Source organism: Strix aluco, chromosome 4 (assembly GCF_031877795.1).
Source record: "Strix aluco isolate bStrAlu1 chromosome 4, bStrAlu1.hap1, whole genome shotgun sequence".
Lineage (NCBI taxonomy): Eukaryota > Metazoa > Chordata > Aves > Strigiformes > Strigidae > Strix > Strix aluco.
In genome coordinates, this window is record NC_133934.1 from 87,889,747 (window position 1) to 87,905,451 (window position 15,705).

General features: G+C 37.5%; 1 protein-coding gene across 28 annotated transcripts in view; it reads right to left on the minus strand.

Moving 5' to 3' along the window:
- MADD (MAP kinase activating death domain) overlaps positions 1 to 15,705 on the minus strand; it is a 75,702-nt gene that overhangs the window by 2,545 nt on the left and 57,452 nt on the right. For 26 of the 28 annotated variants that reach the window (XM_074824015.1, XM_074824013.1, XM_074824011.1 and 23 more), the window contains 6 exons: positions 14,667 to 14,774; positions 14,419 to 14,583; positions 13,055 to 13,127; positions 11,082 to 11,188; positions 5,641 to 5,710; positions 735 to 781 (listed from right to left, as the gene is read on the minus strand). In XM_074824015.1, coding sequence (XP_074680116.1) covers positions 735 to 781; positions 5,641 to 5,710; positions 11,082 to 11,188; positions 13,055 to 13,127; positions 14,419 to 14,583; positions 14,667 to 14,774 — 570 coding nt within the window. Of the gene's footprint in view, positions 1 to 734; positions 782 to 5,640; positions 5,711 to 6,059; positions 7,406 to 11,081; positions 11,189 to 13,054; positions 13,128 to 14,418; positions 14,584 to 14,666; positions 14,775 to 15,705 lie in introns of those variants that run through there. The other 2 variants (XM_074824008.1, XM_074824010.1) reach the window with 2 other exon arrangements.

A 15,705-nucleotide genomic window follows, 5' to 3' on the forward strand; every position in this document is an offset into this window, starting at 1 on the left:
TCTAGCTTCTTCAGGTGATTTTTCTCTGTCTCCTCCTGAAGGACTGTGAGTTTCCATGCATTCACCAAATGTACACACTGCATTTCAGTCAAAATAACTGAAGAAATTTCAGTTCTGAGCATAATCATTGGCTTCTATTCCTTCCTCAAAAGTGCATATAAGCCTGATTGAACTATTATGTGTAGAAGTGCCAAGTATCATTATCAACTACTGGTGCTCAAAAAATGTTATAAAAACTGAACACTAAACCACAGCAATAATGCACCTATATGGCAGGAATCAATACTTCTACTGTTCTCTTGGATCTCACTGCTCACTTTCATGAGGAAATGGGAGCTTTTCATAAATTCAGTTAGCAATCATTTTATGCCCAGGAACTAGTCTCCCTTTCCATCTATTCTGTGGATTAAGGACTGTGTTCTGCACAATCTTAAATTTAACAGTTTCAGTAGCTCTTATTGGGCTAAAATTCATGCCAACCTTGCACCTTTATCTTTCTTAACAAAAGAGACTGCATTTTCTGCACTACCTGTGAGTTCTTCTAGTTTCACAGAAATACCATTCACCAAGTTTTGAGTCTTCCCCTAAGGAAAACTATCATAAAAGAGCAACTGGTGCTTCACTGCAGTATTAGCATTGCAAATCCTGCAATCTCAATGTAATTCTTTTCGCCACATGAAAATGTAAAGATATACCCTCTAAAGAACTACCAGAAAGCATCACAGTTGACTCACCATTGGCGTCTTGTACTTGTGGCTCACCACTTCTTTAGTTTCAGGAACTAAAACCGGACGGGCAAGAGACAAAACAAAAAGTTCAAAAAACGAGAGGAAAAGGGGAAGGAAATAGCACAATGTTCCCATAGGAAAAGGAAGGATGCACACAGACAGCAGGTGCAGGTACAAGGCACCTCACTATCCCTCACTTCTAGATACACTTCCTTCTCTTCATTTACATTACATATGTCCTTGAAGATACTGCTAAGGTCATAATAAATTACTCAGGTTGGCAAAAATATTTCACTGCCTCTGTTTGGAAAACCACAGTAGATATTTGATGGTTCTTACACTCTGGCTTTTCTTGTACTACTTATTCCTGCTAGACAGCAAAATTAATGACAAAATACACTTAATGACAAAATATGCCTAATACTACAATAAAACATAAACCAACAATTCCATAGGAATTTGTCAGTATACAATTCCCAAATATTTTGTCCTTTAGACGTTTGAATCCTTCTCTGCTGAGTAACAGATCTCAAAAGAACTGTTGGACACTCTGTAGTAGTTACTGAAATCCAGAAAAGAAAAAAAAAAAAAAAAAAGGAGCCAAGGGAGAAAATTTTCTAAACTAGAAGACTGTTTCCCAGCTCTGTTTAAAGTTTCTCAAGACATTCTTTCTCCTGACTAGGATATGTGTGAGGGTATTTACTTGACGTACTCACTGAAAAGAGTCATTGCTTTTGAACAAGTTGCCTTAAAATAAAATAGTGATTTCAGTTACACATATTCTTAAAATACCTGGGTTGTTGATTTCTAGAAGACTTTATATATAAAAGGATTAGGACACTGATGAAAAAAAATGTATTATCCAGAAAATTTTATCTTGCTCCCTTGCACTGCCTCAAAGTAACAGAAAGGAAACAGGCATAATATAGCTAAAGAAAATTTGCCTTTTGTTCTCATTGCGGAATGCATAAAAAAGCAAGCTGTAACCATCCCATTAGCGTGCATTGCATCTGAACTGTGCCTTTGACCCACACTTGGTCTACAAATATTGTTGTGAACAGATACCATGGGAAATCACCAGCAGAGAACAAAGACCACACTAAGAACATACAAATGGCAAATTTAAAATGTTAAGATCAGTGAAATACCAAGACCAACTTTGAATACTTCCCTTTCTGGAATAACTGAAATTTGCCATGGAATTTCTGTGTCACAACAAAAAGATTTAGAAGAAGCAATACAGAAATTATGCGAAACCAAATCATACCAGGTTCATAGAGGAAGGGTAAATGTTTTATTACACATAGTACTAGTGACAAGAAAAGAAACAGAGGCAGATGAGTTCAGTATGAGTAACTAGGAAAAGTCCACAACAAAACCTATCCATGCAGATGTCATCTTTTCAACTATGATGTGACATGGCTAAATGCTGGAGAGGGAGACGGAGCACACTCTAAGGGGCCAAAAGTAGGCAGTGCAGACTGGGTCTGAGAGATTACCCTAAATATAAACCAGTGCCTCCTAATTCTCGTATGTCATGGTATTGTCATTCTTGAAGAAAATCTAGTGAAAAGTACAGAGTATGATTGTAAAAAGTAATGTAATATTTTTGTTTAATTTTTCAATTCTCTCTTTTCTTGGAGTTGGCAGTTACATTAAGGACTGAGAAACAGGGCAAGTGCACACCCAGGCTGCACTGCCCCAGTGATACCAGCGAGTAGAACTGGGGAGATAAGGAGGTGCACATCCAAGCTACCTTACCCGTTGGCACCAGATGTTCCAAATTAACTCCATGTCACCAGGGGATAAAGGTGGGAGTGAGGCTGGTGCACAGCCAAATAGGATAGGACTTTTACAGCTGTGTAAGCCTCACTGCCCACTGGATAACATACAACTGTTCATATACTCTTCAAAAAGCAGGAAGGGAAAGCTGTAAGGACCTTGTGCCACGAGGGAAGGAGAGGAGGGAAGCTGTAAATCCTGTATCATAATTGAGATTAGGAAGAGAAGGAACAGGAGACCACCTAGGCAAGGTACTGTCTCCCCACTTCACAGTCAGTAAGTTGCCTTGTCTTTAAGTATTCCTTCACAGTCCTTCCAATAGGGAAAATTCTCCTGAGAGGACTGAGTTAGGGAGAGTAAAAAGAGTGGGTTTGGATTTACACTCAGAGAAGTCAAAGTACTACCGCTGCAGAATACAAAGAAAAAAGAAAAAAATAAAATAAAAAAGACCCAAGCCTCAAATTAAGAGATTAGCAGAAGCACTCTTCTTTTAACATTAGAAATTATTCCTGATGCTGTTGAACTAAGTGGTTGAAGGGAGTAAATTATTAAGCACCATCCTGCAGCCTTTGGTCCTGTGAATGAAAATATGGCGCTAGCATAGCATGAGTTTAGGGGACATCACTTTACCTGCTGGAGAATGAAGGTTTTCATAGCAGCGGCGGTGAAGGGGCCACAAGAAAGTAAAGCACAAGTACGCAGCAGTAACTCAAATTCCAGAGGGAAGAGCCTTACATTTCCTCACTTACTTAAATCTCCACTTCCATTTGTGGGCAACAATTCCTGAACTTCTGCTTGCATCCTGCTCTGAAATCACAATTCCAACTTTCATGCTGCCATCTAAAGCCAGCATTAACACAAACAGACCTTTAATTTCCTGACGCAGTACCACTAAACTCAGAGCACTCATGCTTGGCAAAATCAGACAAACACATCTTGCACTGAAGTACTTCCCATCAGACTGGAGTATGCACGCTTACCACTCTACTTTTCTAAGAGGAGATAGTACTTCAGTACACTCCTACTATAATGAATCTGACTGCAAGGTTCATGATGTTTAACACAGCTAAATAACTTCATTCTTAAGTCCACACAAGTGCTTGCTGAATGCCGTTAGTTTACTATTAATATGTTAATTTCTCTTGAACAGGACAGATTGGCACATCTTCTCATCTTTATAACAAAAAAGCAACTCTGAGGTAGTCTCTCATCTCTGCACAAGAAGAAAGGTTAGCTCCCCTGCAACATCCTTCTTCCTTTCTTCTTTCTCTTTAGTAGCTGGATGGGCAAATTATAAATCTCATTTGGTACATTCAAACTGGTTCTTATCTGTGACCTCTATTTTGGGAAGAGGGTATTTTTAATTTAATTGGTTTAATTTCTCAGTTTTTGCTTGTAGTGTCCAACTCCCAGTTTATTTTTAATTACTTCTTAAAATTACCCTTTCATAAATTCCATATCACAATTCTATATTTGCAATAGGCCCTCGATTACAAAATTGTCTGTAAAAAAAGAAGTTCTTTTTCTTACAGTTATTTCAGTCATCAGGGCCTAAACGCAGTATTAGAGGGTCATCAATAGAAGTTGACTGGAAATGCTAAGTGAAACACTGTCTTTCTTCTTGTGCAATATAAACAAACTATTAAAAGAAATACTTTGAGTTAAAACCTCTCAAAAAATGATCCAAAATTCATGTCTGATCCAAGTAATTTAAGTTAAGGATTTCAGAAGCTGAAGCCATTCTTTAAGCTAATTCTATGGCTTCTGAACTCTCATCTTTGTGAAACACATCAATAATCTTTTACAGCCTTAAGCAATTTCTGTGAGTAGTAAAATGAATTATGCCTGTCAGGGTGAAAACATGGTATGAAAGGAATATGCAACCATAAAGTGCAGACAACTTCTGAACATCTAAACTATTAGAAATTTTTCAGGGTTTAAATACAGTGATCCAACCATTTGAACCATGAAAAATATTTCAGAAAATGGGAAAAAATTGTTCACAAATTCAAATCCCAAACTTCTGGGAGATTAATTTATGGCAAACTGCAACAGTCAGAAAGGCTTTATCATCTGAATACCTTATAACTTTTTATCACCAAAAGGAGACAACACATTATTATGGACAGACATTAATTTCAGAAATCTCATATTAACTGTTTTTTATATTCTAAAAGAGAATCCCTCAGCCAGAACATTCTATTCACAGTACCAAAGAACAATGACAGTCTTGGTAAAGGGGGCTGCTGATTTAGATTTTGATTAATGACCAAAGTATGGATGCTGATCTACTACAGAAGGAATGTTATAAATTTTATCTTCTTTTTAAATGGTTCATACATGCACCTAAGCCCTAGACAAATGTCTCACAGATGGGTGGAAGAATAAACCAATATGAGTTTGGGGACTATTTCAAGAGAAGTATGTGATTCACTCTTCTGGAGACCTGCATCTGAAGTCACTCATTTTTTCAGACACTAGTTAAGTATAGCATGACTGACACTAACACTGAATAGTAACCCAGATTTTTTCCCAAAGTAGACTGTAGGCAGATTATATGTCATAGCAATAACTGACCAAAGTAGCACAAATTCTCTATCCTCCTTAACCTTTACTTTTCCACTCTTTACCAGTCATGCTCTGAAACAAAAACCATAGAATAAATAAAGTGCAACCTGACAAAACATCTTCTGCTCCATACAACAAAAATGAAATTCTGCATAGAGCAAAGAGGAAACTTTGCAATTAACAGCAATTCTTTGTAATGAAAGCATAGTGTGTTGAGAAAGATCAACTCTAAGTCCTGCTTAAAAATATGGTTTCTCAGATGAAAAAGGAACATACCAAAGAAAATTCCTACACACATCCAAGTTTAAGTGTTGTTTTGTTTGCTTCAGAAGACTCAGAACATCTTCTCTGTCTATTAATAAAAAGCACCTAGGACACAAAACTTAATATGATGAAAATTAATGTTTAAATTTTTACGTTAAGTCACTCAGCTTGGGTGACTTCTCACGTGTAATCTACCCTCTCCCATCTTTGAAACTGCAGTGCAACTCTGAATCTGAAGACTGGAAATTTGAGTTACTGCCATGTGAGTACGGACCTAATATCAAAATAATGTAATTACCAAATTCCTCCAGGACAAAGACTCCTCGCACAGTATTGCACTTTTTAATGTGATTCAGCTCTATGAAAACCTACAAAAACAGGAGGAAAAGTAACATAAAATTAGTCAGGTTTGGTTTTTTTAAACTAAAAAGCCAAAATTAAACAAAAACATAATCACAGCAGATACAACCTGAAGTGTTATAGCATACGCTACCAGTTCATTTACAGTTTAATATATAAACAAAGGGTGAAATAAATATTCAAAAGACAAACTTGCCACAATGCTAGAAATCAACAAATAACTTAAAAGAGCTAAGAAGCGAAGACAGCAGAAGATGAAGTACCTTCCGCTCCTTGCAGGAGGAGAAAGCATGGAAGAGAAACGAAGGAGTTAGTAACTCTGACATATCCAACATTGCTACCCCTTCAGGCACTCAAATGAGTTATTGCAAAAAGAATACCAACACACCTGAAATACAACAGAAGAGGGGGACGAGAAAAAAGCTGGCTCCCAAATTTAGCACGATTTGTAGCCTCTGATCCATCCCAGTTAGTTTCTGCCCCTCCATGCATCCTCCTCCAGCACAGAGGGCAGGTAAGGGGCACTATACTTCCCACCCTGACACTGATCCTCCTACCCTATCCAGCAGTCGAATTTAATCTAATGAGGAACCACTAATCTTCCTTCTCCCTGGCAGCCTTGCTGTTTAAGATTTTACTACAGTTTATGACATATAATCTGCATACTTACTCTTGGAACTGTCTCCTGTAACAGTCAGTACCAGTTTTCTGCTTTAAGCAGGATGGGAGAGTTTGGACCCTTCTCTATTGTTTGCTCACTTCACATATGGCTGCTGCCAGCTGAACAGTCACTTAGAAAACAAACCTGCTTTAAACTTACGTTTTACATACGTGAACCCCAAAAGACAAAACAGTTGAACTACATGACTAGGTTTTTCAGTCCAGAACCTAGATGCCAAGACTGCAGGAATAAACAAGTTCTCTGAGCATAATGAGTTTGTTCAACATCCAATCTATTTCAAGATACAAAACAGTCCCTTCTTACATGCACATCTCCAAAAGGGTCAGAGTCCATATACAGACATAAGAAGCTGCAGAAAATGCTGTAAGGAATCAGTTCCATATTCCAGTTTCTAATGTACTTGCTTTTTCAAGGCAAGAGAAACACTAAGAGCAACGTTGCCCTAACATTCAGAGTAAATCTATGTCCAGTACCTTAGCGAGACCTCTGCAAGACCGTATTACAATAGTCTGGATTGATACTTTCAGTGCCTATAACACTTCTGACACCATGATTTCAGGACCTCTTTTAAAAAATGTTACTAGAGAAACTTCATTGCCTTGGAAAGAAGGGAAAGGAAAACTCTGCAACCCCTCTTGAATCCAGTATTAGCAACACCCATATAATCATAGATGATATGCTACCCAAGAAAGGCAAAGGAAGTCAAGACCAGAAAGTGTTGTGGGTTTTTTTAAGAAACAGGCTTTCTGTATCAATAGAGATCAGTAAATGCACTGCTGGTTGATTTTCAAGTCAAAGGGGTTTTATTATTATTTTTAATAGCAGAGAACTAAAAAACAGACCCAGGATATTTTTTGCTCAATTGAAAAAAAAATAAAGTTCCACTTACTTAATCAGAAAATCTGAAGCTTGCTTTCTGCTTACATTCAAGCACTCAAGCGAAAGGAGACTTAATCCCATCTTTTTTGTTTGCCTGTTTTCACCCATGTTCTGCATCAGTTTAGTTGGTCAAAAACATTTTCTTTTTTGAGGAATAGTTACAGAGTAAACAAGTCAGTAACAGAACACTTTCTTTATTGCACTTAGTTTCCTTTTTCTGTAATATTTTCTGTGAAAAGTTTTTGCTAGTAGTCTAAAGTATACAAGTCAGAAGTTCAATAGAAAGGCTCAGGTGAAACATTTGTTGCTTTATCCAGTAACAGTAAAGTTGCCTAGAAGACTTGACTGCCCCAGGTGCTCATGACCTGAGTATAATGTTAAGGAGTGAAGCATTTCCACAAGAGTTATGAGCAAGATGAGAATTTATCGAGTTTGTCACAATTACAGCAAGTTATCCATTTTCAGAAGACGTGTGAGTTGATGGGCAAGTTCTTGCTATATTGTTTAAGGGACAGAGATGCTCTCCTCTCACTCAATCAGAAAACAAGCGTAAAGGAAATAACAGTTACTTACCCTATGGAAACTGTGGTTCTTCAAGACAGAGCATTCAGTGTGGATCCTACTGTAGATGGGCATGTGCCTGCTGCATTTTATCAAACTTCCATCTATGTTTGACACAGATGAATTCATAATGGGGACAGAGTTACCAAGTCCCAATATTGTAACATAATTTTTAGACGTAAACTCAGAATAATCTGCCAATGCCACAGGTATGTTTGATTCCTCCCTATTCCAAAGGACTTCCTCTGACCTGCTAGGCACAGATAAACTTGAACATTTTTTCTTCTTAAACTTATGGGTGCTGTTGGCATGGTGAGACAATTTGTGAACACTAAAGACAACTATCACGTGTGAATAACAGGCTGGCCCACTATGCATCTAAGACATTTCCTGAGGAATTCACAAGGAGGTAAGAAAGTATACACGCTGCATATCAAGAGCCTTAAAAAACAGTTTCATGAAAGCAAGCACCATTCTAACACTGAAGCAGTAAATTCAGTCTTTTCAGGTAGGACAGAATAGATTCCATTTATTTATTTATTTTTTTAAAGCAGAAACGCCTTGTCCTATGTTCTAAATAAATTATTTCTATGACAGCCAACCAAGCTGAGCAACAGAAATCCCTTCTTTTAGTAAGCTGCATTGCTGAAAAGAGTACTTGGAAAGAGGGCCAAGAACAGGGTCTGTATGTGGAGTAAGGAGACGAAGATGAAGAGAAAGCTGTGCCCGATAAGGTCCTGTAGGCATTTGTTGGTCAGTGTCCCCATCCAATCTCAACAGAAACAGACAAAGCCATTTTCAACACAGAGAAACAGCTGTAGGATCCTGGTTTTAAGCATGCTCATATACATATTCTGAAATCAACTGCCTTAGGGAGCAATTCATACAATTTATGTGAAAATTGGAAAGGACAATTCATCTAGAATAGCAGACCTTTTATTAAGGAAGCAGACTGGTTGATGAATGTTAGAATAAGAATGCAAACATCCTTTAGCTCCACAGAATATGAAATTCAAGGGGATATTTTTTTTGTATGGTGCAACTAGTAGGAGTCCTTTACATAACTGCTACAGTTGTCCACTCCATACAGAGCGTCCAATGGCAGACTTTCAATATCTGTCTAGACACTTTGTTTTGAGAAGGGAAACAAGGATATGTCTTAGGTCCACTAAATGGTACTGAATGCCCTTACCAGCTGGCAACATAAATATAACAGACCGAGAATTAAACATATCGAATAAATTAAATGTATTTTCCAGAACTGTACTTGTTTCAATATCCATCAAGTAATGGAAACTCATCTGACTACAGTATCATTGGAAAGGTGATGAAGAGGAGGAATAACGTGATGAAGAGGGGGACACAGCTGGCATGGTTCCTGGGTCTGACCTGCACAGATTGCCTTCCAGAAAAGATGTAATTGTCATCACAGACAGCAAATTAGAACACCCTTCTCTGTAAGGAAGGATATGATAAAGCTAGTACTCTAGGAGTGCTGGTGTAGCAGAGGACTCAGCATTTCTGATAAATTCAACTGGTAATGGTCCTGACAGTCGTATAATAACAATCAGTACTGATTCCCCTTTCAGAATGTCATGCCAATCTTCCAGGGGAAAAAAAAATAAAAGGCTTTGAATTTAAGGACAAGGGTAAGTTCTAGGATTTGGAGTTTTTCTCTTGGACAGCAGTATGTGTGTTCACTATGTGCTTAATACTGAATGTCTTTGTCTTGTGAAGATGCCTGTTACACTTAAGAAATCTTGATGATGATGATGTGGCTATCTTCTTATACATCTTTTCTCACTGCAAAGGCATATATGCCTGGCTGTTCATTAATGAAACAGTCATCTCCGTAGACTGTTCAAGAGATGAGCAGTTTGAACCCAACATCATTTTTGACTTCTGTCAAAAGTAGAAAAAGGAGGAGCAAACAGAACATTCCCTATGGTGCGTCCTTACCTTAGGACAAAGTAGTTTCTATTACATCCAACTATAATGACACCAAATTGTTGCTTCCAGACCAGGGTTTAATTTTCAAAGACTTTAGACCTGCCATTTCCAGTAACTATGAAAATCCATTCTGTACTACTGATGAGTTCATCTTGTGGCTGTTCATATTCTAGCATATCCAATAAAAAGTTATAATCTGTAACTAAGTCAGATAGACTGTTCCATCACAGAGTAAGTTTGAAATACTACAGCAGGTCAGCTGTAGCCCAGGTTCTACTCTGGTAATAGATAGGAAGAAAACTGAAGGAGGTTGACAACTCTCCACTCTTTATACTGGCAAATACGAACTCAGAGGCACATGGTGCTGCTGTGACCTTGGGAGAAGTATTAAAGATTCTGAGCATGTGTGTTTGAGATGCACGTGCACTTCCAGTGGGATCTACACTGATGTATCCTCAAAGAAGAACAAAGCTTGCGTGGGGAAAAAAGTCTAGTCAGGAGGAAAGGAAAAAACACTCCACAGAGGACTGACAGAAGCTTTTCTTTCTCTCTCTCTCACGCACACACACACACACTCTCCCCTAAAAACTGATTCTACTGTCTAGCATAGCATGCATTTAATATCATATGCAAAACAAAAAAACACAAAGCAAAATAAAAAAACAAGGATCAAAGGAAGCAACAGAAACAACATCCAGAGAAAGGAAGAAAAGGCAATTCTAGTTGTGTTTCCTCTATGCCCACAAGATCTGCTATTTGGAAGGAAAAAAAGAATTAGCAATTTTTTTCTTATTTTTCTGAATTACAGCAAGAGCCACTTTCCCATTTTATTTTCATACTAAATTCTCCAGATGATTTCTCAAATTTTAAAACAAGACAGATTAAATATGACACAGCAAGTTGCCCTCTGTACCTGCAATATTCAAACACTACATCTATAACGTTCTGACTGCTTATGCTGTCAGGATATGTTCAGTGTGATGCATTATGGCAGTTTAGATTACTACTGATCACTTTTTCTGTCCCTTAATATACTGGCTACCGTTTGTTTTGTGCTTAGACACCAGAAACAAGAAGCAAAAACCTATATCAACATTTTTCTTCAGTTGATTATAGTTTTCCTGAGGATATTTAATTTCAGTGTATTTTTACATACATATATATATTTATATAAGTGAGTCTGTCTGTGGTGTAAATATACATATGCTTTTTTTGTCCTCGTTAATACTCCGGGAAGAGGAAACACATATACAAGCGTGCTGCAAAAAGCTTCATGCTCACAGTCTTCTCACAGATTTCCCTCATACCTGACTGTGCATGAATTTCAGGTTAATTCCTTCCAGTGTGACCTGAAGAAGACCTCCTTCACCGGTTTTCATATCCTGCACAGGGAATTCACCACCCAACTCAGGACCTGTGATATGTTAATTAAAAAAAGAAAACATCAAAAAAAACCAAACAAAAACATCCAGAGAGAGTGAGAGAAAGAACAGAGAGCAGTCAGCCAAGTATGTGGAAGGGAAATATAAAACAATAAAAACATAATCTCTGTTTGATGTGCATAGCAAGAGGACACTACTAAGAATAGTAGGGAGCCTTTCAGTAGAGTCCACTCACTAATGACAGCCTTCTGGGAACCACCAGACTTTTAAGTATCGTAACAAATTTCATCCTGGTTACATGAAGGGACATTGATGTCAGCTCAGTCTGTATTTATTGTAGTTCATATTGTGGTTTTGTTCATTTGTTTTTAATTCCACGTTTCATTTCTGCATGGTAAGACACTGCAATCACATAATACCACAGACAGCACAGTCTTAAGTACAGACACATAAGCAAGCACAAACTAGGCTTGCATTTTGAGCTTGATGATTTTGTATGGCACTGTTTTATGCTTTCAGAAATGAAAAAGTCAACATGGTTGTAACAATGAAAATTTAATAGAGGACATTAATAGATGACAATCCAGGCATTTTCATCTAGCTTCTTTTGCATCATTCAGTTCAGCTAGAAAATGCTTTCTTATAGTGATTTTTTAAAAATTATCATTTGTAGAGAACCACTGAATTCTGGAGAATGGCTTTCAAACACATTTTTAATACCTCATTATTGCCCAATTCTTAAAACAGCTTTCATAGACACTTTGGTCTCCTCTACCCTCAGTGATAGTCCAGTCCTTCCTCCCCTTCCTCAGATTAAACTGGACTAATGGTAGGAGGAAGAAAATGGTGGCTGCTCCAAGATCCTACAGCTAGCTGAGGGTTGAACACTTAAGGATGCTAGATTTAAACACAAGTCATTTTCTCAGTCATGCTGATGCCAGTTATGAGTATAAAATGTAGATCCCTTAGATATGGCATTGAGACACACCTAAAATAGGCTCGTGCCTCAAAGCATGGCTCCCAGAGTCCTAGGATCCACTAGAAAAAAAATAGTTGCAACAAAAATCAAACTTGAAAACATAAAACCACAGTGATGTTACCCTGAACCTGCAAACGGACTCCAGCAAGGGAGAAACCACCACCTTATGAAGGTATAAAATAAGCCACCTTCATGTTTGTTACCCAGGTACACACAGCACCTGCTGCTCTCTGGAGACTAAGCAAAATGGAAAATTGCCTTCCAAGATCTCAATCTCCCAAAACTGCAAATCCACTTTTCTAGAGTTTTTGACTCAACAGGAAAAGGGGTGTTTGCCAAGAAAAATTTCACCTGTATAATTATACTATCCTGTCCCAGATGATGATGTGAAACTAAGAAGAACGTCTACACTGGAGAAGTTATACTGATACGAGGACTGCACCAGTACAAGACCTTGCAATACAGAAAAGGTTTGTGCACTGAAAGTCTGCAGAAAGCTGCAGATTCATCACTGTAGATTCACTAACACAAACAAGCATATTTATTAACCTCCATTCTCAACACAAAGTGGACAACAGAGTTCGGTGACTCAGTCAGGAATATAAGGAGTAGCTAGCCAATCATGAAGAGAAAGTGAAGCTGAAGTCTCATTGTCTTTTCTACTTATCATTTTACTAGCAGCTAGTCCTCCTTACATGTAACACTTCTTTATATGGGTGCTTTGGGTTTGTTTGTAATTAGAGTGAGGTATATGGGTGCAAGCTAATGATAACACTAAGTCTGCTACGTACACACGGATGTACAAAGCTACCCTAAGATTTCCAAGTAAAAGGAGATTATGTTCAAAGATGTTATTAATAAAAAAATTTTGTTGATTGCAGGTTAAACAACAAATGTTCCCAACAAACAAAATTTGTACCTGGTTTAATGCTTTGCTGTCTTGCTGCTGCTCGCTCCATACTGTCTTTTACACAGTAGTATAATTCCCGACACTAACATACAAAATAAAGAGTAATACAGTGTTATTTCTTCCAAATTACTAAGGGAAAAGAACAGCAAGATTCTAAGATTCTACAAAAGCCCCATGTGGTACATAATGACAAAAAGCCTACAGAAGTTCAACCACAGCTAATTACTAGATGGTATTTATATTTCTTTTGCAAGCTGACAGAAAAACTGTTTCATATCATTTCATAGCACAAGCTAGTGAAGAGTTCACAGCTTGACGCATGCTCATGACCAATCTAACCAAGTTTACTCAGTTTCCTAGTGTAGAAAAAGCCTCAAAGCAATATCACAATCCCCCCCTTTCTTTCAGCTTCCAGCAATCAATGTTCCTGGCCAGGATCGTATGATCTGTCTTTTTGTTATTCTTATCTATTTCCTTATTCTATATTCTTCTATTCATCTTCCTCCAGCTCCCCTCTCTAGTATCAAATAATGGTTAAGCCATAATTTCAGAGTAAAATTTAAGAAAATTTTCTATCTGAAGTCCAAGATACATGCAATTAATTTTCCAAGTAACTTCTGTAGCACACTGCTTTTGTCCTCCTTCCTTTTGTATTCACACCTGCATTATGATGCCCTGATCTATGTAAAATAAATTTTTTTGAGCAGAAATCTAATCCCTTTATATAGCTCAAAGATAATAACCGTTCATATATTACTACTTGCATTTACAAATCTTTACCTTTTGTTTGCTGGTCATTGTGCAGGAGTTACTGGAGTTTTCCTGGTAGGCTTATGCAATTTCTTTATATTTGCAATTAACCATAAGAAGAAAAGGGCTTTCACATTAGTGGAGAATGTAGGCATATGTGAAATAAAAATCAAACACGGGCCCATGGAGAAAAATTTTTACCTGTTTTGTCAGTTTGGGTTTGCCATTAAAAATGACACAATTAACTCAATTACTAAGACATAGTTTTATTTAGCTTTTTCCCCATAAACCTACCACAGTATTTTTACTACCTTTATAAGCCTGCAAGCTCATGCAATATTTAGTAATACTGATGCTTTCCTTCTTCTAACCAAAAAAAAAAAAGGTAAAAGCTACACGTGTAATTTCTTAAATTGCATCCTGCTGTACTGCTGTCTTCAGGTAAATGACTAGGCATAATGCCAGCTTCAGATGTCAGTGGTGCTAAACAGCTATTGCAGTTTCAGTGACCAGTGCTGGAGAGAGGATGTTATTTTTTGATTAAACACGGAACATGACACAGGAAGGATTTGTTTGTTCTATTCAGTTTGCCCTCAGTATTGTGTATTAAATAAGATGCGTACCTTCTTGGTGTAGAACTTGTTCAGTTGTGTCTCCTGACCATTCCTCCGCCAGAGGCACAGCACTTTTGTTTTGGGACAGTAAGTCATGTTGATGAGTTTCTCATACCACCAACGTTCATACACAGTTCCAATGTTGCTTCTCAGCACAATGCAGTCATCACATACCTGGGAGCACAAAATATTACATAAGATTTCTAACATTATTTATGGAATGCTACTAGTTGCATTAATATTATTCTTGTCCCTACCTCCATGAAAAATATGTCTCCTGTTGTGTCTGTCCCAGCATGTACTACGAAGGTCTGCTTCTTGATGTGGCGGCTGCCACTGGGTCTCACAGGCAGTTCCCGTCCATTCTAGAAAAAAAAATGCAATCATTAATGAACTTTGAAACCAATTTCTCCCGATCTATTGAAAAAAAGTCCACTGGGTGACACTAGAAGCATTTTCAACAAATGAAAGAAAAAAGAAGTTTTTAACACAGCTGATGAGAGACAATTTTGGTCAAAGCCTTAAGCAAGATACTCTAGTAAGTTTAGTTTCAACTAGAGTGACAAGTTCGGTTTCAGCAAGTGTGACTATGAGAGTTATCACAGCATACAACAACATTCACGCTGGTACCATAGTATGAGATAGTGAGGTGTTCTGGGTTCCAGTAACATTGCAGTAAACTGGTCTGCTTTTTCCCAGTTAACTGTAAGATAATTTTGTGTCCTTTCTGTGCATAAAACCAAGTTCCAAATGTAAAAATGCTTCAAAAAATTAGCTTTCCAGGGCCTAACTTGCATCCACCTTGCTGATGGCTGGGTTAAAAGTCAGCTAGTTTTAGTAACGTAGGTGTTAGCCTATATTCTTAATGAGCATTACAGGATGTAAGGTTTATTCTGCATGGCAGCTGATAGTGGAAACAGTTTTGTACAGAAACTGATTGCTACAAGGCTTATAATGACCTGGAAACTGATGGAAAACTAAACACTTGTTACAGTCATAGTAAGAATAAAGGTTCCTGCCCACAAAAGCTATATTAAGAAAACATTAGGGTTGCATAGAACTGTGGTACTGAAGTGTTATATTTATACATATTTGTATTGCAGTTCTAACTGATAAATGCATCACATTATAATATCATAAACAAGGTCACACAATCACAAGCTTTATTTTATATGTGTGAAGGCAGAATTTAATAATTAAATTCAATTATTTTTAATATTTTAAAATTAGTGTTGCAGAGCATTTAGAGAAGAATTTTTAGATAGTTTTTTTCCTGCACTGTAGCTCCCACAGATA